The following is a 24671-nucleotide window of genomic DNA, read 5'->3' as shown; positions in this document are numbered from 1 at the left end:
TGATAGGGCTGGGTGATAGGGCTGGGGCTGGGTGATAGGGCTGGGGCTGGGTGACAGGGCTGGGTGACAGGGCTGGGTGATAGGGCTGGGTGATAGGGCTGGGGCTGGGTGACAGGGCTGGGTGATAGGGCTGGGTGATAGGGCTGGGTGATAGGGCTGGGTGACAGGGTTGGGTGACAGGGCCGGGTGATAGGGCTAGGTGATAGGGCTGGGTGACAGGGCTGGGTGATAGGGATGGGTGATAGGGCTGGGTGACAGGGCCGGGTGACAGGGCCGGGTGATAGGGTCGGGTGACAGTGCCGGGTGACAGGGCTGGGTGACAGGGCTGGGGCCTTGGCTTTAGATTTATGACTGTCACTGACTGACATCCTGTGTTTGAGAGTGAAGGGGGGGGGGTGTAGAGAGAGAAGAGAGAGAGAAGAGAGAGAAGAGAACGAGAAGAGCGAGAGAGAGACAGAGAAGAGAGAGAGAGAGAGAGAGAGAGACAGAGAGAGAGAGAGAGAGAGAGAGCGGTCTCGTCCAGCCAGGCCTCCTACTGAGTGGCTCTGACAGGTACTCAAAGACTCACCCTAGTTTCCACTGACACACACACACAGACACACACACACACATACACACACACATAGAAAAACCATGCACACAAACACACACACACACACACACACACACACACACACACACACACACACACACACACACACACACACACACACACACCAAAGCAAGTGAAGTAGATAATATAAATAAGTGAAATAAACAATAAAAATGAACAGTAAACATTATACTCACAGAAGTTCCAAAATAATAAAGACATTACAAATGTCATATTATGTCTCTATACAGTGTTGTAACGATGTGCAAATGGTTAATGTACAAAAGGGAAAATAAATAAACATAAATATTGGTTGTATTTACAATGGTGTTTGTTCTTCACTGGTTGACCTTTTCTTGTGGCAACAGGTCACAAATCTTGCTGCTGTGATGGCACACTGTGGCATTTCACCCATCTACATGTCTCTGTGTTTCTGTGATCTACACTCAGCAAAAAACGAGAAACGTCCTCTCACTGTCAACGGCATTTCTTTTCAGCAAACTTAACATGTGTAAATATTTGTCTGAACATAACAAGATTCAACAACTGAGACATAAACTGAACAAGTTCCACAGACATGTGACCAACAGAAATTGAATAATGTGTCCCTGAACAAAGGGGGGTCGAAATCAAAAGTAACAGTCAGTATCTGGTGTGGCCACCAGCTGCATTAAGTACTGCAGTGCATCTCTTCCTCATGGACTGCACCAGATTTGCCCGTTCTTGCTGTGAGATTTTACCCCACTCTTCCAACAAGGCACCTGCAAGTTCCCGGACATTTTCTGGGGGGAATGGCCCTAGACCTCACCCTCCGATCCAACAGGTCCCAGACGTGCTCAATGGGATTGAGATCCGGGCTCTTCGCTGGCCATGGTAGAACACTGATATTCCTGTCTTGCAGTATGGCTGGTGGCACTGTCATGCTGGAAGGTCATGTCAGGATGAGCCTGCAGGAAGGGTACCACATGAGGGAAGAGGATGTCTTCCCTGTAACACACAGCGTTGAGATTGTCTGCAATGACAACAAGCTCAGTCCGATGATGCTGTGACACATCACCCCAGACCACGACGGACCCTCCACCTCCAAATCAATCCTGCTCCAGAGTGCAGGCCTCGGTGTAACGCTCATTCCTTCGACGATAAACGCAAATCCGGTGAATTGGTGAGACAAAACCGCGACTTGTCAGTGAAGAGCACTTTTTGCCAGTCCTGTCTGGTCCAGCAACGGTGGGTTTGTGCCCATAGGCAACGTTGTTGCCAGTGATGTCTGGTGAGGACCTGCCTTACAACAGGCCTACACGCCCTCAGTCCAGTCTCAGTCTATTGCGGACAGTCTGATCACTGATAGAAGGGTTGAGCGTTCCTGGTGTAAATTGGGCAGTTGTTGTTGCCATCTTGTACCTGTCCCGCAGGTGTGATGTTCGGATGTACCGATCCTGTGCAGGTGTTGTTACACGTGGTCTGCCACTGCGAGGACGATCAGCTATCCGTCCTGTCTTCCTGTAACGCTGTCTAAGGCGTCTCACAGTACGGACATTGCAATTTATTGCCCTGGCCACATCTACAGTCCTCATGCCTCCTTGCAGCATGCCTAAGGCACCTTCACACAGATGAGCAGGGACCCTGGGCATCTTTCTTTTGGTGTTTTTCAGAGTCAGTAGAAAGGCCTCTTTAATGTCCTAAGTTTTGTTAACTGTGACCTTAATTGCCTACCGTCTGTAAGCTGTTAGTGTCTTAACGACCGTTCCACAGGTGCATGTTCATTACTTGTTTATGGTTCATTGAAAAAGCATGGGAAACAGTGTTTAAACCCTTTACAATGAAGATCTGTGCAGTTAATTTGATTTTTACAAATTATATTTGAAAGACAGGGTCCTGAAAAAGGGATGTTTCTTTTTTTGCTGAGTTTATGTGTGGGAGTATCCCCTCTCTTCCCTCCGTTCCCGCCCCTCCATTTAGCCTGAGTGAACTGGCAACCCTTTAGGATTAGATTTTTTCCTCTGTCCTCTCTCTCTGTGGCGTATTTTCTCCTCTGTCCTCTCTCTCTGTAGGGTATTTTCTCCTCTGTCCTCTCTCTCTGTAGGGTATTTTCTCCTCTGTCCTCTCTCTCTGTAGGGTATTTTCTCCTCTGTCCTCTCTCTCTGTAGGGTATTTTCTCCTCTGTCCTCTCTCTCTGTAGGGTATTTTCTCCTCTGTCCTCTCTCTCTGTAGGGTATTTTCTCCTCTGTCCTCTCTCTCTGTAGGGTATTTTCTCCTCTGTCCTCTCTTTAGGGTATTTTCTCCTCTGTCCTCTCTCTCTGTAGGGTATTTTCTCCTCTGTCCTCTCTCTCTGTAGGGTATTTTCTCCTCTGTCTTCTCTCTGTAGGGTATTTTCTCCTCTGTCCTCTCTCTCTGTAGGGTATTTTCTCCTCTGTCCTCTCTCTCTGTAGGGTATTTTCTCCTCTGTCCTCTCTCTCTGTAGGGTATTTTCTCCTCTGTCCTCTCTCTCTGTAGGGTATTTTCTCCTCTGTCCTCTCTCTCTGTGGCGTATTTTCTCCTCTGTCCTCTCTCTCTGTAGGGTATTTTCTCCTCTGTCCTCTCTCTCTGTAGGGTATTTTCTCCTCTGTCCTCTCTCTCTGTAGGGTATTTTCTCCTCTGTCCTCTCTCTCTGTAGGGTATTTTCTCCTCTGTCCTCTCTCTCTGTAGGGTATTTTCTCCTCTGTCCTCTCTCTCTGTAGGGTATTTTCTCCTCTGTCCTCTCTCTCTGTAGGGTATTTTCTCCTCTGTCCTCTCTTTAGGGTATTTTCTCCTCTGTCCTCTCTCTCTGTAGGGTATTTTCTCCTCTGTCCTCTCTCTCTGTAGGGTATTTTCTCCTCTGTTGTCACGATCGTGTGGCGGATTGACGGACCAAAATGCAGCAGTTGGAAAATAAGCCATCTTCTTTTATTTAACAACACGAAGATGAACACGACACAAAACTCTATACAAAATAACAAAACAACAAAACGACCGTGAAGCTACAAACGTTGTGCACATACATACAGGCTACAAACGTTCTACATAGACAATTACCCACAACCAATGAGAGCCTATGGCTACCCTAAATAAGGCTCCCAATTAGAGACAACCGAAATCAGCTGTCTCTAATTGGGAACTCATTCAGGTAACCATAGACTCTCCTAGACAACTAAACATACATAGACAACGCTAGACACCTGAACTCCACACAAACCCATATACTACACAACAACCCCTTTACCATAAAAAACACCCAAAACCAACAAAACACAAACATTCCCCATGTCACACCCTGACCTAACTAAAATAATAAAGAAAACAAAGAATACTAAGGCCAGGGCGTGACATAACCCCCCCCTTAAGGTGCGAACTCCGGGCGCACCATTACACAGTCTAGGGGAGGGTCTGGGTGGGCTTCCATCCACGGTGGCGGCTCCGGCTCTGGTCGTGGTCCCCACGTCGCCACAGTCCCTAACCACCTCCTTAGCTTCTTCAAAATGACCCCTCTCCACATTAACCCCATTGCATTAAGGGGCAGTTCCGGACTAAGGGACAGCTCCGGACTAAGGGCCAGTACCAGGGTAATGGGCAGTACCAGGGTCAGGGGCAGTACCAGGGTAAGGGGCAGTACCAGGGTAAGGGGCAGTACCAGGGTAAGGGGCCGCACCAGGGTAAGGGGCAGCACCAGGGTAAGGGGCAGCACCAGGGTAAGGGGCAGCTCCGGACTGAGGAATGGCAGCTCCGGACTGAGGAATGGCAGCTCCGGACTGAGGGACTGCAGCTCCGGACTGAGGGACTGCAGCTCCGGACTGAGGGACGGCCCATGGCTGGCTGACAGATCTGGCTGCTCATGGCTGGCTAACGGATCTGGCTGCTCATGGCTGGCTGACTGATCTGGCTGCTCATGGCTGGCTGACTGATCTGGCTGCTCATGGCTGGCTGACGGATCTGGCTGCTCATGGCTGGCTGACGGATCTGGCTGCTCATGGCTAGCTGACGGATCTGGCTGCTCATGGCTAGCTGACGGATCTGGCTGCTCATGGCTAGCTGACGGATCTGGCTGCTCATGGCTAGCTGACGGATCTGGCTGCTCATGGCTAGCTGACGGATCTGGCTGCTCATGGCTAGCTGACGGATCTGGCTGCTCATGGCTAGCTGACGGATCTGGCTGCTCATGGCTAGCTGACGGATCTGGCTGCTCATGGCTAGCTGACGGATCTGGCTGCTCATGGCTAGCTGACGGATCTGGCTGCTCATGGCTAGCTGACGGATCTGGCTGCTCATGGCTGGCTGACGGATCTGGCTGCTCATGGCTGGCTGACGGATCTGGCTGCTCATGGCTGGCTGACTGATCTGGCTGCTCCTGTCTGGTTGGCGGCTCTGGCAGATCCTGTCTGGTTGGCGGCTCTGGCAGATCCTGTCTGGTTGGCGGCTCTGGCAGATCCTGTCTGGTTGGCGGCTCTGGCAGATCCTGTCTGGTTGGCGGCTCTGGCAGATCCTGTCTGACGGACGGCTCTGGCGGCTCCTGTCTGGCTGGCGGCTCTAGCGGCTCCTGTCTGGCGGACGGCTCAGTGGGCTCATGGCAGACGGGCGGCTTTGCAGGCTCATGGCAGACGGGCGGCTTTGCAGGCTCATGGCAGACGGATGGCTCAGATGGCGCTGGGGAGACGGATGGCTCAGATGGCGCTTGGCCGACGGGCAGTTCAGTCATCGCTGTGCAGACGGCAGACTCCTGCCGGCTGAGGCGCACTGTAGGCCTGGTGCGTGGTGCCGGGACTGGTGGCACCGGGCTGGGGACACGCATCTCAGGGCTAGTGCGGGGAGCAGCAACAGGACGCACAGGACTCTGGGGACACACAGGAGGCTTGGTGCGTGGTTTAGACACTGGTGGTAAAGGGCTGGAGACACGCACCATATAGCTAGTGCGTGGAGGAGGCACTGGTGGTACTGGATTGGGGCGGGGAGGTGGCGCCGGAAATACCGGACCGTGCAGGCGTACTGGCTCCCTTGAACGCCGAGCCTGCCCAACCTTACCTGGTTGTATGCTCCCCGTCGCCTGACCAGTGCGGGGAGGTGGAATGACCCGCACCGGCCTATGTAGGCGAACCGGGGACACCATGCGTAAGGCTGGTGCCATGTACGCCGGCCCGAGGAGACGCACTGGTGACCAGATGCGTTGGGCCGGCTTCATGACATACGGCTCAACGCTCAGTCTAGCCCGGCCGATACGTGGAGCTGAAATGTACCGAACCGGGCTATGCACGCGTACAGGAGACACCGTGCGCTCTACTGCGTAACACGGTGTCTGCCCGTACTCCCGCTCTCCACGGTAAGTACAGGGAGTAGGCGCAGGTTTCCTACCTGACTTCGCCACACTCCCTTTAAGGCCCCCCCCAAGAAATTTTTGGGTTGTACTCACTTGTCTCCAGCCTTGTCTCCGTGCTGCCTCCTCATATCGCCTCCTCTCGGCTTTAGCTGCCTCCAGCTCTTCACGAGGAAGGCGATATTCTCCCGGTTGAGCCCACGGCCCCTTACCATCCAGTATCTCCTCCCATGTCCATGAATCCTGTGTAGGTAGGTCCTGTTGCCGCTTTCCATGCCGCTTGGTCCTATGGTGGGTAATTCTGTCACGATCGTGTGGCGGATTGACGGACCAAAATGCAGCAGTTGGAAAATAAGCCATCTTCTTTTATTTAACAACACGAAGATGAACACGACACAAAACTCTATACAAAATAACAAAACAACAAAACGACCGTGAAGCTACAAACGTTGTGCACATACATACAGGCTACAAACGTTCTACATAGACAATTACCCACAACCAATGAGAGCCTATGGCTACCCTAAATAAGGCTCCCAATCAGAGACAACCGAAATCAGCTGTCTCTAATTGGGAACTCATTCAGGTAACCATAGACTCTCCTAGACAACTAAACATACATAGACAACGCTAGACACCTGAACTCCACACAAACCCATATACTACACAACAACCCCTTTACCATAAAAAACACCCAAAACCAACAAAACACAAACATTCCCCATGTCACACCCTGACCTAACTAAAATAATAAAGAAAACAAAGAATACTAAGGCCAGGGCGTGACATCTGTCTTCTCTCTGTAGGGTATTTTCTCCTCTGTCCTCTCTCTCTGTAGGGTATTTTCTCCTCTGTCCTCTCTCTCTGTAGGGTATTTTCTCCTCTGTCCTCTCTCTCTGTAGGGTATTTTCTCCTCTGTCCTCTCTCTCTGTAGGGTATTTTCTCCTCTGTCCTCTCTTTAGGGTATTTTCTCCTCTGTCCTCTCTCCCTGTAGGGTATTTTCTCATCTCTCCTCTCTCTGTGGGCTATTTTCTCCTCTGTCCTCTCTTTAGGGTATTTTCTCCTCTGTCCTCTCTCTCTGTAGGGTATTTTCTCCTCTGTCCTCTCTCTCTGTAGGGTATTTTCTCCTCTGTCCTCTCTCTCTGTAGGGTATTTTCTCCTCTGTCCTCTCTCTTTGTAGGGTATTTTCTCCTCTGTTTTCTCTATCCTTCCTCTCTTCAGAAAATATGTCCTCTACTGTAGAATGGGTCTTTAGTTATTGTTGTGTGTGTGTGTGTGTGTGTGTGTGTGTGTGTGTGTGTGTGTGTGTGTGTGTGTGTGTGTGTGTGTGTGTGTGTGTGTGTGTGTGTGTGTGTGTGTGTGAGTGAATGTGATATCACCAATATCAGACACATTTCAAATCTGCCATTTTTTTGCACTTTGATTTTTTCATATTTCTGGTCATTGAGTTAAGAGTTAAATGAGATTTTATGTTTATTATATTCACTGTCAGATACGAATTGTGTTTATTAGGAATGTATTTAATCTAATCTTTCTTTTCTGTCCCTAGCATACAGTATATAGCCTACAGTCCTACAGAACATTGTGTATGAATTGTAAAGTGTGATTTGGTTTAATTATGCTTTTACCTTCCAGAGGTAGTGGGTCGGAACTCAGAGATCTATGCTGGTTAAGTCACAAATACTAATGAAAATTTTAGTGTACCTTATTGGTTACAATAAACTAGTGACATCATTAGCGTACCGTGAAGCTGCATGACGCAGTAAGGAATCCATACCGATGATGTTTTTCACTGTAAAAACAAAAGATAAACATGAAATATAAATGGAGCATTGTCTCTGATGTCCTGTATTACTACACTCATGTCTGTGACACCAAATACAATACATCTGATCTGTGACACCAAATACAATACATCTGATGTGTGACACCAAATACAATACATCTGATCTGTGACACCAAATACAATACATCTGATCTGTGACACCAAATACAATACATCTGATCTGTGACACCAAATACAATACATCTGATCTGTGACACCAAATACAATACATCTGATCTGTGACACCAAATACAATACATCTGATCTGTGACACCAAATACAATACATCTGATCTGATCTGTGACACCAAATACAATACATCTGATCTGTGACACCAAATACAATACATCTGATCTGTGACACCAAATACAATACATCTGATCTGTGACACCAAATACAATACATCTGATGTGTGACACCAAATACAATACATCCCACCTGATCTGTGACACCAAATACAATACACCTGATCTGTGACACCAAATACAATACATCCCACCTGATCTGTGACACCAAATACAATACATCCCACCTGATCTGTGACACATCAGCAATCCATCTAATCTGGCCAATAAAACGATAGATCACAGTGAAGTGTTGTGGAACGTTGACGTTCCCACGGTGATATTTACCCCGTTGTCATGGGAGCATGATGTGAATCGACAAAATAGGCAACCGATAACGTTGACATGACTAATGTCTTTTCTTATTTCTCCTTCCTTCCTCCTTTCCTGCCTTCCTTTCTTTTCCATTTCCTTTGTATCTGTGCTCCTCTGTGAGGGTCTCGTGTGGCTCTGGAATGTTCTCTCTCTCTTTCTCTCTTGCTTTTGTACCCCATGCATTCCCTCCTCCTCTCTCTTCCTCCTCCCTCTCTCCTCCTCCTCCTTCCTCTCTCATCTTCTTCCTCCCTCTCTCCTCATCCTCCTCCTCCCTCTCTCCTCCTCCTCCTCCTCCTCCTCCTCCTCCTCCTCCTCCTCCTCCTCCTCCGCCGCCTCCTCCTCCTCCCTCTCTCCTCCTCCTCCCTCTCGCCTCCTCCTCCCTCTCTCCTCCTCCTCCTACTCCTCCTCCTCCCTCTCCTCATCCTCCCCCTCCCTCTCTTCCTCCTCCTCCTCTTCCCTCTCCTCCTCCTCCTCCCTCTCCTGCTCCTCCTACTCATCTTCCTCCCTCTCCTACTCCCTCTCCTCCTCCTCCTCCTCCTCCTCCTCCTCCTCCTCCTCCTCCTCCTCCTCCTCCTCATCTTTCTCCCTTTCCTACTCCCTCTCCTCATTCTCCTCCTACTCCTCTTCCTCCCTCTCCTACTCCTTCTCCTCCTCCTTCTCCTACTCTTCCTCCCTCTCCTACTCCTCCTCCCTCCTCCTCCTCCTCCCCCTCTCCTCCCCCCTCTCCTCCTCCCTCTCCTCCTCCTCTTCCGTCTCCTCCTCCTCCTACTCATCTTCCTCCCTCTCCTCTTCCCTCTCCTCCTCCTCCTGCTCCTCATCTTCCTTCTCTTCTTGTTTGAATTAAGTGTCTGTGTGGAGTGTGGCTTTGTAAATTATATTTTATCTTCCCAGATACCAGCTAGATATATGAAGAAGCCCATAAATAAAGAGATACCATGTATACACAATATTCCTTTACCATACAAGGACAGGAGCGTGAGGGTAGTGCATGTGTGTGTGTGTGTGTGTGCGTGTGTGTGTGTGATTGTGTGTGTGCTCCAGCAGATGCAATAGATTCAGACTCTATATTCAGGAGGATGTTGTCCCTGATTAGCCCTTCTTGAGGATTCTGAATTGCGGCTTGCCGTCGCCATGACAACCTGAATACAATATAGTCTTTCTGAATCCATTCTCTCTCTCTCTCTCTCTCTCTCTCTCTCTCTCTCTCTCTCTCTCTCTCTCTCGGAGGGGAGAGAGGGAGGAAGAGGGGAGAGAGAGGGAGGAAGAGGGGAGAGAGAGGGTTAAACATAGGGGAAGCAGTGTGAGAGATAAAAGAGAACCGTGAGAGACAGATAGAGGAGGCAGTGTGAGAGAGAACCTGTGAGAGACATATTGAGAGTGTGAGAGTGGGCATTTTTCTTCCACTAAGCTTCTAGAATTATTTTATCTCTCAGTTGCTCTAGGGCCGACTAAGCTATGAATCAAAGCCTTATTCTGAAAAACCTAAAGATGAGGGGACATTTCATACACCATGAAATGCATCACATAGACCTGCAACATACTAGAGTAGACAAAGTGTACTTTGACAGCAGCACTTAGGCCTACAGTTGACCTGCATATAGACAAACAGCTTTGTCCTCTAGCTCATTCATTTACTAGACAATTTATTTTACCTTTATTTAACTAGGCAAGTCAATTAAGAACAGATTCTTATTTTCAATGACAGCCTAGGAACATTGGGTTAACTGCCTTGTTCAGGGGCAGAATGATAGATATTTATCTTGTCAGCTCAGGGATTTGATCTTGCAACCTTTCAGTTACTAGTCCAATGCTCTAACCACTAGGCTACCTGCATCTGACCACTGGGCTACCTGCCTCTAACCACTAGGCTACCTGCCTCTAACCACTAGGCTACCTGCCTCTAACCACTAGGCTACCTGCCTCTAACCACTAGGCTACCTGCCTCTAACCACTAGGCTACCTGCCTCTAACCACTAGGCTACCTGCCTCTGACCACTAGGCTACCTGCCTCTAACCACTAGGCTACCTGCCTCTAACCACTAGGCTACCTGCCGCCCACAATATAATATCCTGTTTCATATACTGTACTGTATAAGACTATATGCATGTAGTATATCCTGTATGTACATACAACATGTACAGTAGCAGACAAACAGCTGTGTCTATTAGTTGACTAGGTTACATGTTACTGTCAACAGTGATTAGCATAACCAGTGTTTATTAGGTTAGGGTGTCAGGTATGTCATCAGAACAGATAATTTTCTTTATTGGGAAGCAAGCTAGCCACCTGGGGGCCAAAACAAGCTAGCCTCCTGGGGGCCAAAACAAGCTAGCCTCCTGGGGGCCAAAACAAGATAGCCTCCTGGGGGCCAAAACAAGCTAGCCTCCTGGGGGCCAAAACAAGCTAGCCTCCTGGGGGCCAAAACAAGCTAGCCTCCTGGGGGCCAAAACAAGCTAGCCTCCTGGGGGCCAAAACAAGCTATCCTCCTGGGGGCCAAAACAAACTAGCCTCCTGGGGGCCAAAACAAGCTAGCCTCCTGGGGGCCAAAACAAGCTAGCCTCCTGGGGGCCAAAACAAGCTAGCCTCCTGGGGGCCAAAACAAGCTATCCTCCTGGGGGCCAAAACAAGCTAGCCTCCTGGGGGCCAAAACAAGCTAGCCTCCTGGGGGCCAAAACAAGCTAGCCTCCTGGGGGCCAAAACAAGCTAGCCTCCTGGGGGCCAAAACAAGCTATCCTCCTGGGGGCCAAAACAAGCTAGCCTCCTGGGGGCCAAAACAAGCTAGCCTCCTGGGGGCCAAAACAAGCTATCCTCCTGGGGGCCAAAACAAAACACACATTGGATTATAACGCTGTAGTTAGATCCACCCGAGGAGAATTCTACTGTACTGTACAACATCTAGCTGCATCACCAGCCCAGGTACTGTTGACTAGTGACAGATTCTCCTTTTCCCCCGACATGATGACTTAACATTCATCTGTCTTGAAATGGAAGTCAAATCATGACATAGTCTAATCTTTTTCTATCCAAACTGGGTTTTTGACTTGGTGTGCGTCTGAAATGGCATCCTTTTCCTTATATAGTGCACTACTTCTGTCTAGAGCCCCTGGCCAAAGGTAGTGCACTATATAGTAAATAGTGTCCCATTTTGGACATAGATTTAATCCCATAATAGAGTAGCTGGTACCTGGGAGGTGTCTGTGTGTGTCTGTGGTGTTTCACCCACTGCTTTCTGTCTGAGTGTTTGAGTTTAACCCCTTGCTGCTCTGGACGAGAGAGAGGATGGCAATGTGAATGTGTTAATGGTTAACAACTCTTCCAGACATTCGAGACACCGGGGCCAAACCGGTGATGGTGTACATCCACGGGGGATCCTACATGGAGGGGACCGGGAATATGATCGACGGGAGCGTCCTGGCCAGCTACGGGAACGTCATCGTGATCACCCTGAACTACCGCGTCGGAGTACTAGGTAAGGAACCGTCTCTCGCTCATGTCCTTAACGTCTACCGGAGCGTAGGGCAGGAACAGAGTAGCTCCACCTCTAACCTCTTCACACATCTGTTCCAACACAGCTCTGCTGATGTGGTTGGATCTCATTGCTTTCTAAGGATGTTTATCTGCTGATGTGGTTGGATCTCATTGCTTTCTAAGGATATTTATCTGCTGATGTGGTTGGATCTCATTGCTTTCTAAGGATGTTTATTTGATGATGTTGTTGAATCTTGTTGCTTTCTAAGGATGTTTATCTGATGATGTTGTTGGGTCTCATTGCTTTCTAAGGATGTTTATCTGCTGATGTTGTTGGATCTCATTGCTTTCTAAGGATGTTTATCTGCTGATGTTGTTGAATCTCGTTGCTTTCTTTTATTATTATTATTATTTTTTTTTATTATTATTATATTTTTTATCCCCTTTTCTCCCCAATTTTCGTGGTATCCAATCGCTAGTAATTACTATCTTGTCTCATCGCTACAACTTCCCGTACGGGCTCGGGAGAGACGAAGGTCGAAAGCCATGCGTCCTCCGAGGCACAACCCAACCAAGCCCCACTGCTTCTTAAACACAGCGCTTCCAACCCGGAAGCCAGCCGCACCAATGTGTCGGAGGAAACACCGTGCACCTGGCTCCCTTGGTTAGCGCGCACTGCGCCCAGCCCGCCACAGGAGTCGCTGGAGCGCGATGAGACAAGGAAATCCCTACCGGCCAAACCCTCCCTAACCCGGACGACGCTAGCCCAATTGTGCGTCGCCCCACAGACCTCCCGGTCGCGGCCGGCTGCGACAGAGCCTGGGGGCGAACCCAGAGACTCTGGTGGCGCAGTTAGCACTGCGATGCAGTGCCCTAGACCACTGCGCCACCCGGGAGGCCTGAATCTCGTTGCTTTCTAAGGATGTTTATCTGCTGATGTTGGATCTCGTTGCTTTCTAAGGATGTTTATCTGCTGATGTTGTTGGATCTCGTTGCTTTCTAAGGATATTTATCTGCTGATGTTGTTGGATCTTGTTGCTTTCTAAGGATGTTTATCTGCTGATGTTGTTGGATCTCGTTGCTTTCTAAGGATGTTTATCTGCTGATGTTGTTGGATCTTGTTGCTTTCTAAGGATATTTATCTGATGATGTTGTTGGATCTTGTTGCTTTCTAAGGATGTTTATCTGATGATGTTGTTGGATCTCGTTGCTTTCTAAGGATGTTTATCTGCTGATGTTGTTGGATCCCGTTGCTTTCTAAGGATGTTTATCTGATGATGTTGTTGGATCCCGTTGCTTTCTAAGGATGTTTATCTGATGATGTTGTTGGATCCCGTTGCTTTCTAAGGATGTTTATCTGGGACGTCTATGTCGTCCATAGAGGAGGCTGGTGAGAGGAGCTATAGGAGGATGGTTTGATTGTAATGGCTGGAATGGAATAGATGGAACAGAGTCAAACACATCAAACATATGAAAACCACGTTTGACTCCGTTCCAGCCATTACAATCAACCCATCCTCCTATAGCTACTCCCACCAGCCTCCTCTGGTAGGCCAGATATGTATGTTGCTGACAAGCGTACGTTAACATGTAAAGGTGTTTGCTTGATGCTGTATACCTGATGTTGGATACCATGCTCTCTGCTGTTATACAACGAGGAGTAATTATTGGGTGACACTGTGAGTGTTTTCTGTTGCTGGGTGAGGAATACATGGAGAAATGATTGTAATGAGAGTGGAAAAAAGACTTGATGGGATAGGCGTGATACCAGAGAGGATTTAGAGAAAGGGGGATGAGTGAGTGAGAGAGTGAGAGAAGGGAGGAGAGAGAGAGAAACAGTGAGAGGAGAGAGAAAGAGAGAGAGAGAAGGAAGGAGAGATAGAGAGAGGCAAAGAGAGGGGGAGAGAAAGAGAGGGAGAAACAGTGAGAGGAGAGAGAAAGAGAGAGAGAAGGAAGGAGAGATATAGAGAGGCAGAGAGAGGGGGAGAGAAAGAGAGAGCGAGAAACAGTGAGATGAGAGAGAGGGGGAAGGAGAGATATAGAGAGGCAGAGAGGGGGGAGAAAGAGAGAGAGAAACAGTGAGAGGAGAGAGAAGGAAAGAGAGAGAGAGAGAGAGAGAGAAGGAAGGAAGGAAGGAAGGAAGGAAGGAAGGAAGGAGAGATATAGAGAGGCAGAGAGAGGGGGAAGGAGAGATATAGAGAGGCAGAGAGGGGGGGAGAGAAAGAGAGAGAGAAACAGTGAGAGGAGAGAGAAAGAGAGAGAGAGAAAAGGAAGGAAGGAGAGATATAGAGAGGCAGAGAGAGGGGGAAGGAGAGATATAGAGAGGCAGAGAGGGGGGGAGAGAAAGAGAGAGAGAAACAGTGAGAGGAGAGAGAAAGAGAGAGAGAGAGAGAGCGAGAGACGGAAGGAAGGATAGATATAGAGAGGCAGAGAGAGGGGGAAGGAGAGATAGAAAGAGAGAGAGAGAGAGAAGGGAGGAGAGAGAGAGAGAAACAGTGAGAGGAGAGAGAAAGAGATAGAGAAGGAAGGAGAGATATAGAGGCAGAGAGAGAGAGAGAAGGAAGGAGAGATATAGAGAGGCAGAGAGAGAGAGAACTGAGCAATAGAGGAGAAGCAAGACTCGTACAGAGAGTTTAAGGTAGTGACAGAAACAGAGACAGGAGAGAGAGTGAAACAGAGAGAGAGAGATAGAGAGAAACAGAGAGAGGAGGGAGAGAAGCAGAGAGAGAGAGAGAAGCAGAGGGAGAGAGGGAAGCAGAGGGAAAGAGAGAGCAGAGAGTGAGGATGGTCAGAGAAGCTGAGAGGCTGTTGGTAGGGCATTGACTCACAGCTTCTTCTCCTCTTAGAAAACCACTGCAGTCGCAGCGAGCAGCAATACAAAATGGAGTCTGTTAGCTAACACACTACCAGAGCTTTCTTTCTCTCCCTCTCTCACATACACTAGCACACATGCAGATGTACGTATGCACGCACAAACACAGACCTCAGGCACACACACACCCTGACTACACCCCCCCCGCACTTTTTTTACACTGCTGCTACTCTCTGTTTATTATCTATTTATAGTCACTTTACCCCTACCTACATGTACAAATGACCTTGACTAACCTGTACCCAGCACATTGACTCTGTACCAGTAACCACTGTATATAGCCTCAATATCGTTATTGTTGTTTTATTGTTTTACTTTTGATTTGATTCGATTTTCTACTTTAGTTTATTTAGTAAATCGTTTCTTGACTCTATTTCTTGAGCTGCATTGTTGGTTAAGGACTTGTACTGTAAATAAGAATTTCACGGTAAGGTCTACTACACCTGTTATATTTGGCACATGTGACAAATACAATTTGATTTGACACACATACACACACACACTATCAAAGCTCTTTAGATATCCCACTCTTCTCTCTGTTTCTGTGTTCATTGGGAATCATATGGGAGGTTTTGTGTTGGTAGATAGATAATGCTGTGTTCATTGGGAATCATATGGGAGGTTTTGTGTTGGTAGATAGATAATGCTGTGTTCATTGGGAATCATATGGGAGGTTTTGTATTGGTAGAAGGATAACAATGTTTTCAGGGAAGCAGCAATATTGTTGTTGTTGCCTTGTTGTTTGTGCTCAGATGACTCCCCGGTGTCTTTGAGTAAAGAGCTGAGGAGAAATTGATTGTTTAGATGGTGAGTATTGAGCTGAGATACACACCTGTGGGTATTGAGCTGAGATAAAACACCTGTGGGTATTGAGCTGAGATACACACCTGTGGGTATTGAGCTGAGATAAAACACCTGTGGGTATTGAGCTGAGATGCACACCTGTGGATATTGAGCTGAGATACACACCTGTGGGTATTGAGCTGAGTTACACACCTGTGGGTATTGAGCTGAGTTACACACCTGTGGATATTGAGCTGAGATGCACACCTGTGGGTATTGAGCTGAGTTACACACCTGTGGGTATTGAGCTGAGATGCACACCTGTGGGTATTGAGCTGAGATGCACACCTGTTGGTATTGAGCTGAGATGCACACCTGTGCGTATTGAGCTGAGATACACACCTGTGGGTATTGAGCTGAGTTACACACCTGTGGGTATTGAGCTGAGTTACACACCTGTGGGTATTGAGCTGAGATGCACACCTGTGGGTATTGAGCTGAGATACACACCTGTGGGTATTGAGCTGAGTTACACACCTGTGGGTATTGAGCTGAGATATACACCTGTGGGTATTGAGCTGAGATGCACATCTGTGGGTATTGAGCTGAGATGCACACCTGTGGGTATTGAGCTGAGATGCACACCTGTGGGTATTGAGCTGAGATACACACCTGTGGGTATTGAGCTGAGATGCACACCTGTGGGTATTGAGCTGAGATATACACCTGTGGGTATTGAGCTGAGATATACACCTGTGGGTATTGAGCTGAGATGCACACCTGTGGGTATTGAGCTGAGATGCACACCTATGGGTATTGAGCTGAGTTACACACCTGTGGGTATTGAGCTGAGATAAACACCTGTGGGTATTGAGCTGAGATACACACCTGTGGGTATTGAGCTGAAGTTCATTGTAAAATCACAGAGGTAATACTATATTCATGTAACGGGAGCCTTCCCTCTCATCACGAGAAGAGAGAGTGTAGCAGGGATCGGACCAACACGCAGCGTAGCCAGTGCTCAACATGTTTAATTACGACAAATAAACGTGAACACTTACACAACAAAATAACAAATGTGGCAAACCGATACAGTCCTTTCTGGTGCAGACAAAACACAAAGACAGGAAACAACCACCTACAAATCCCCAACACAAAACAAGCCACCTATATATGATTCTCAATCAGGGACAACGATTGACAGCTGCCTCTGATTGAGAACCATATTAGGCCGAATACAGAAACAGACAAACTAGACACACAACATAGAATGCCCACCCAGCTCACGGCCTGACCAACACTAAAACAAGCACAACACACAAGAACTCTGGTCAGAACGTGACAATTCCTCTGGAGGCCTAGTGTTGACAGAGGTGAGTCAGTCATCAGGACTGTGTTGTCTGAGTGTTCTCTGTTCTACTGAGTCAGTCATCAGGACTGTGTTCTCTGTTCTACTGAGTCAGTCGTCAGGACTGTGTTGTCTGAGTGTTCTCTGTTCTACTGAGTCAGTCATCAGGACTGTGTTCTCTGTTCTACTGAGTCAGTCATCAGGACTGTGTTGTCTAAGTGTTCTCTGTTCTACTGAGTCAGTCATCAGGACAGTGTTGTCTGAGTGTTCTCTGTTCTACTGAGTCAGTCGTCAGGACTGTGTTGTCTGAGTGTTCTCTGTTCTACTGAGTCAGTCATCAGGACTGTGTTGTCTGAGTGTTCTCTGTTCTACTGAGTCAGTCATCAGGACTGTGTTCTCTGTTCTACTGAGTCAGTCATCAGGACTGTGTTGTCTAAGTGTTCTCTGTCGTACTGAGTCAGTCATCAGGACTGTGTTGTCTGAGTGTTCTCTGTTCTACTGAGTCAGTCATCAGGACAGTGTTGTCTGTGTTCTCTGTTCTACTGAGTCGTTGATAAGACTGACAGACATTCTGTAAAATAGGTAACGGTAGCGATGCATGTTGTGTGGTAATGTCTGTTTTTGTTCTGCTCTGACCACCTCTCTGTGGTCTCTGATATTAACTGTTATTACAGACTCTACTATAAACCAAATAAAAACTAGAGAAATCAAACTGAGTCTCATGGACAGTTAACGATAAGCTGGCTGTAAACGCAACATGTGACTTGTTGGTCCCATGTTTTATTAGCTGAAATAAAAAATCCCCAAAATGTCCCATACGCACAAATGCTTATTTCTCTCAAATATTGTGTACAAATGTGTTTACATCCCTGTTAGTGAGCATTTCTCCATTGCCAAGATAATCCATCCACCTGACAGATGTGGCATATCAAGAAGCTGATTAAACAGCATGATTATTACACAGGTGCACCTTGTGCTGGGGACAATAAAAGGCTACTCTAAAATGTGTAGTTTTGTCACACAACACAAAGCCACAGTTGTCTCAAGTTGAGGGAACGTGCAATTGGCATGCTGACTGCAGGAATGTCCACCAGAGCTGTTGCCAGAGAATTGAATGTTAATTTATTCATCATAAGCAGCTTCCAACATCATTTTAGAGAATTTGTCAGTATCATTTTGTCAGTATCATTTTAGAGAATTTGCAGTGGGCCCACGCCCTCCCAGGCACACACATAACTGAACCGCTGCCCAGTCATGTGAAATCCATAGATTAGGGCCTAATTCATTCATTTACATTGACTGATTTCCTTATGAACTGTAACTCAGTAAAATCTGTGAAATTGTTGCATGTTGCGTTTATATGTTTGTTCAGTGTATTATACAGGTATGTTATTTATTAGGATCCTCATTAGTCGACGCGATGGTGAAAGCTAGTCTTACTGGGGTCTGACACTGTAACGCCCTGGGTGTCGGGGGGTGCGAAGTCAGACGCAGGAACAGCAGAGCTTCAATATGTTGAGTCTTTAATACCCAACTAACAAACAAAATGTCCAACACGGACGTACTGGGTGTCACACACAACGGTCCAATGACATGCGAAACAAACCCAGTCCACAATAATAATATCCACTCCCGAAATCCCAAAAGCTACAATGAAACAATCCCGCACAACGAAGCGTACGGGCTGGCTGACTAATAAAGCCACACTAATTAACAACTAACTGAACACAGGTGATACAATTAAACAATTAAGGAGGGGGAGGAAAAAGAGTCAGTGGCAGCTAGTAGGCCGGTGACGACGACCGCCGAGCGCCACCCGAACGGGAAGGAGAGCCTGCCTCGGTTGAAGTCGTGATAGACACATAGCGGAAAATACATTACAGACAAAATACTTTACAATTGACACATATTTAAAAACATGAACATATAGTGTGTGTACATCTATCAGTTCCACATACATGTCAGTTCATACACACAACCAGTAGGTCACATGTCAGTTCATACACACAACCAGTAGGTCACATGTCAGTTCATACACACAACCAGTAGGTCACATGTCAGTTCATACACACAACCAGTAGGTCACATGTCAGTTCATACACACAACCAGTAGGTCACATGTCAGTTCATACACACAACCAGTAGGTCACATGTCAGTTCATACACACAACCAGTAGGTCACATGTCAGTTCATACACACAACCAGTAGGTCACATGTCAGTTCATACACACAACCAGTAGGTCACATGTCAGTACTTACACACAACATGTAGGTCACATGTCAGTTCATACACGCAACCAGTAGGTCACATATGTCAGTTCATACACACAACCAGTAGGTCACATGTCAGTACTTACACACAACATGTAGGTCACATGTCAGTTCATACACGCAACCAGTAGGTCACATGTCAGTTCATACACGCAACCAGTAGGTCACGTGTCAGTTCATACACACAACATGTAGGTCACATGTCAGTTCATACACACAACCAGTAGGTCACATGTCAGTTCATACACACAACATGTAGGTCACATGGTGGAGAGGCGTTGTGAGGTGTTGGTTTATTTGTTTTATGAAACCAGGTTTTACTGTTCACTTACGCTGCATATATATATTTATATTAGATGGAAGGGAGTTCCATGCATTCATGGTTCTGTATAATACTGTATGTTTACTTGAATTTGTCCTTGACCTGGGGATTTAGTAAATAGTAGGTTATTGGAATCACCGAACTCTTCTTGTGTGGACTGGAAACACACTACAGGGTAGTGAATAGAGGCAATATGATGGTTTCATTACTTAAGACTTAGATCATGTAAAGAGGACCATGCTGCTCTCCCAAAGCTTTGGTTGGTTCCTGAAACCAGTGAATCCTGAGAAGAAACAAATGTGATGGGTCCGCAATCAAAAAGATGTTGAATAAAACATACCTCATTTTAAAATGTTGATTCTATTTAGATTGTATTATTTGAGATGATTTTAGACCAGAGAGAGACATCATAGATAGATATATAGACATATATTGGAGGACAACCAGACCATCACTACAAGTACAGTACAAGGTCTCTCTTGTAAAATAGATTATATCTATTAGACTAACCAGGGTAAATGAAGGTGCAATACAAATATAAGTAAGAAATCAAGTTTTACATCCTGGTCCTCTGCTGTAACAGTTGGCTGAGATGAAGAGCCCTGACCTTGAGTTTTGGCAGAAGTCTGATCCTTTGTACACGTTTTATACATTTAGAAAGAGTAATTAAGTCTTTCCCTTTGGGAGGAGGAAATTGGCAGAGCCAGTGACTAATTATATGAGTAAAGAGCAGTGATACAAGATACTCCCCTCTGACTGCCACTCATTACACATCATTAAAGAGACACTGCAACCTAGGATTAAGGAACCACACACACACACACAAGCATGGACACACATAGGGACGCACACACACATGCAGACGCACACACGCACACACACACACACACACACACACACACACACACACACACACACACACACACACACACACACACACACACACACACACACACACACACACACACACACACACAGACACAGACACACAGACACAGACACACACACACACACACACACACATAGGGACGCACACACACGCAGACGCACACACGCACACACACATGCAGACGCACACACGCACACACACACATGCAGACGCATACACACACACACACACACACACACACACACACACACACACACACGCACACACACACACACACACACACACACACACACACACTGTCAGGGTCACACAGCAATCAATGGGCTGGGGGAGGAAACAAGATTGTATTTCTGTAAATAAACAACATCTCTGAGTTCAGTTGTCTCCACAGTGTAGTATTAGGGTCCCACTTAGTGTGTCTCCATGTAAACTGAACCACAGTGGTGTCTCATATCACCTGAACCACAGTGGTGTCTCATATCAACTGAACCACAGTGGTGTCTCATATCAACTGAACCACAGTGGTGTCTCATATCACCTGAACCACAGTGGTGTCTCATATCACCTGAACCACAGTGGTGTCTCATATCACCTGAACCACAGTGGTGTCTCATATCAACTGAACCACAGTGGTGTCTCATATCAACTGAACCACAGTGGTGTCTCATATCAACTGAACCACAGTGGTGTCTCATATCAACTGAACCACAGTGGTGTCTCATATCAACTGAACCACAGTGGTGTCTCATATCAACTGAACCACAGTGGTGTCTCATATCAACTGAACCACAGTGGTGTCTCATATCAACTGAACCATAGTGGTGTCTCATATCAACTGAACCACAGTGGTGTCTCATATCAACTGAACCACGGTGGTGTCTCATATCAACTGAACCACGGTGGTGTCTCATATCAACTGAACCACAGTGGTGTCTCATATCAACTGAACCACAGTGGTGTCTCATATCAACTGTACCACATTGGTGTCTCCCCATTCATTAGGTTTTAAATAATAAACCTGTAATTAACATGTAATTATTGTGGTCTTGTGTGGCTCATTTAGCAGAGCATGTCACTTGCAGTGCCGGGGTTGTCGGTTCAATTCCCACGGGGGACCAGTATGAAAATGTATGCAGTCACTACTGAAAGTCACTCTGGATAAGAGTGTCTGCTAAATGACTAACATGTAAAGGATTTTGGGGAAGAAAAGAAAAATCTGTCCACTAGAGTAAGGGAATTCAACTCTTACCCTACGAGGTCTGGAGAAATTCTGGCTGTCTGTTCTACCTGATAATGAATTGCAACCACCTGGTGTGCCATGAATAAATCATTCCCTGATTAGAGGGTAACAATGTGAAAAGTAGTGGAACTGGTTTCCAGAGCAGCGGCTCCCAAACTAGGAGTCTGAAAAATATTAAAAAGGGGTCGTAGAAGAATTTCCAAAATCCTCTGAAAGGTAGGAAGGGGCAGTTCCTCTGGCTACTCCGTAGTCAAGCACCATGGTCCTGTAGTGGATGCGAGGCAGTGGAGTGTGCAGAGCAGCGAGGAGACTTCGGAAGGTTGACAACCAGGTGGGCTGCAGCGTTCTGGATAAGTTGCAGGGGTTTGATGACACAAGCGAGGAGCCCAGCCAACAGAGAGTTGCAGTAGTCCAGACGGGAGAGAACATGTACCTGGATTAGGACCTGCGCCGCTTCCTGTGTGAGATAGGGTCGTACTCTACGGATGTTATAGAGGATGAACCTGCAGGAGCGAGTTACTGCTTCCTGTGTGAGATAGGGTCGTACTCTACGGATGTTATAGAGGATGAACCTGCAGGAGCGAGTTACTGCTTCCTGTGTGAGATAGTGTCGTACTCTACGGATGTTATAGACTCTATAACATCCGTAGAGTACGACCCTATCTCACACAGGAAGCAGTAACTCGCTCCTGCAGGTTCATCCTCTACATATATTATATAGAGGATGAACCTGCAGGAGCGAGTTACTGCTTCCTGTGTGAGATAGGGTCGTACTCTACGGATGTTATAGAGGACGAACCTGCAGGAGCGAGTTACTGCTTCCTGTGTGAGATAGGGTCGTACTCTACGGATGTTATAGAGGATGAACCTGCAGGAGCGAGTTACTGCTTCCTGTGTGAGATAGGGTCGTACTCTACGGATGTTGTAGAGCATGAACCTGCAGGAGCGAGTCGCTGTTTTGAAGTTTGCAGAGAACGACAGGGTGTTGTCCAGGTTCATTGCACTCTGGGAGGGCGACACTGTGGAGTTGTCAACCGTGATGGAGAGGTCTTTGAGCGGGCAGGCCTTCTCCGGGAGGAGGAGCAGCTCCGTCTTGTCCAGGTTGAGCTTGAGGTGGTGGGCCGACATCCAAGCTGAGATATCTGCTCATGCTCTCCAAATGGACGTTAGCTGTGAGCGCGAAGATGCCATTGTCTTGACTTGTTAGCAATACATGTCGGGGGGGGGGGGGGTTCTATTCATGAGGACATATTGTTCTGTCTCATGATTTCTGAGCATGAAACGGCACAGAGGATGTTCAGTGGGCTGCATGGACGTATTGATGAAAAACAGATTCCATGTGAGAATCAATGGTGGGCTTTTGTACAGATGGGGCTCCATCTAAGGCATGACAGCGGGCAGGCCTCCGCACTCTAGTTATGAATATGTCTCCATCTGCCATATACACCCACTGTAATGGATACACCCACTGTAGTGGATACACCCACTGTAATGGATACACCCACTGTAGTGGATACACCCACTGTAATGGATAAACCCACTGTAGTGGATACACCCACTGTAATGGATACACCCACTGTAGTGGATACACCCACTGTAATGGATACACCCACTGTAATGGGTAAACCCACTGTAGTGGATACACCCACTGTAGTGGATACACCCACTGTAATGGGTAAACCCACTGTAGTGGATAAAACCACTGTAATGAATACACCCACTGTAGTGGATACACCCACTGTAATGGATACACCCACTGTAGTGGATAAAACCACTGTAATGGATAAACCCACTGTAATGGATACACCCACTGTAATGGATACACCCACTGTAATGGATACACCCACTGTAATGGATACACCCACTGTAGTGGATACACTCACTGTAGTGGATACACTCACTGTAGTGGATACACCCACTGTAATGGATACACCCACTGTAGTGGATACACCCACTGTAATGGATACACCCACTGTAATGGATACACCCACTGTAATGGATACACCCACTGTAGTGGATACACCCACTGTAATGGATACACCCACTGTAATGGGTAAACCCACTGTAGTGGATACACCCACTGTAGTGGATACACCCACTGTAATGGGTAAACCCACTGTAGTGGATAAAACCACTGTAATGGATACACCCACTGTAGTGGATACACCCACTGTAATGGATAAACCCACTGTAATGGATACACCCACTGTAATGGGTAAACCCACTGTAGTGGATACACCCACTGTAATGGGTACACCCACTGTAATGGATACACCCACTGTAATGGATACACCCACTGTAATGGATACACCCACTGTAATGGATACACCCACTGTAATGGGTAAACCCACTGTAGTGGATACACCCACTGTAGTGGATACACCCACTGTAATGGATACACCCACTGTAGTGGATAAAACCACTGTAATGGATACACCCACTGTAGTGGATACACCCACTGTAATGGATACACCCACTGTAGTGGATACACCCACTGTAATGGGTAAACCCACTGTAGTGGATACAACCACTGTAATGGATACACCCACTGTAGTGGATACACCCACTGTAATGGATACACCCACTGTAGTGGATACACCCACTGTAGTGGATACACCCACTGTAGTGGATACACCCACTGTAATGGATACACCCACTGTAGTGGATAAAACCACTGTAATGGATACACCCACTGTAGTGGATACACCCACTGTAGTGGATACATCCACTGTAATGGATACACCCACTGTAGTGGATACACCCACTGTAGTGGATACACCAACTGTAGTGGATACACCCACTGTAGTGGATACACCCACTGTAGTGGATACACCCACTGTAGTGGATACACCAACTGTAGTGGATACACCCACTGTAGTGGATACACCCACTGTAGTGGATACACCCACTGTAGTGGATACACCCACTGTAGTGGATACACCCACTGTAAGGACATTCAGAAGAGCTTAGCACAGAACTCCAAGATATGCTGCAGCAGATAACTTTGATTGTAAACTACATCAAACCACATCCACTGCACTCACGCCTGTTCGCAAAAGTATATGGAGATATGGTATCAG

At 47.1% G+C, this 24671-nt stretch overlaps 1 protein-coding gene across 6 annotated transcripts in view; it reads left to right on the top strand.

Moving 5' to 3' along the window:
- LOC129858682 (neuroligin-3-like) overlaps positions 1 to 24671 on the top strand; it is a gene marked incomplete at its 3' end in the record, with an annotated part of 492031 nt that overhangs the window by 224800 nt on the left and 242560 nt on the right. For all 6 annotated transcript variants that reach the window (XM_055927987.1, XM_055927986.1, XM_055927985.1 and 3 more), the window contains 1 exon segment: positions 11717 to 11866. In XM_055927987.1, coding sequence (XP_055783962.1) covers positions 11717 to 11866 — 150 coding nt within the window.

The sequence above is a fragment of the Salvelinus fontinalis genome, chromosome 6, assembly GCF_029448725.1.
Source record: "Salvelinus fontinalis isolate EN_2023a chromosome 6, ASM2944872v1, whole genome shotgun sequence".
NCBI lineage: Eukaryota > Metazoa > Chordata > Actinopteri > Salmoniformes > Salmonidae > Salvelinus > Salvelinus fontinalis.
Note: the sequence above shows the minus strand (reverse complement) of the source record. Positions and strands in the feature narration are given on the sequence as shown.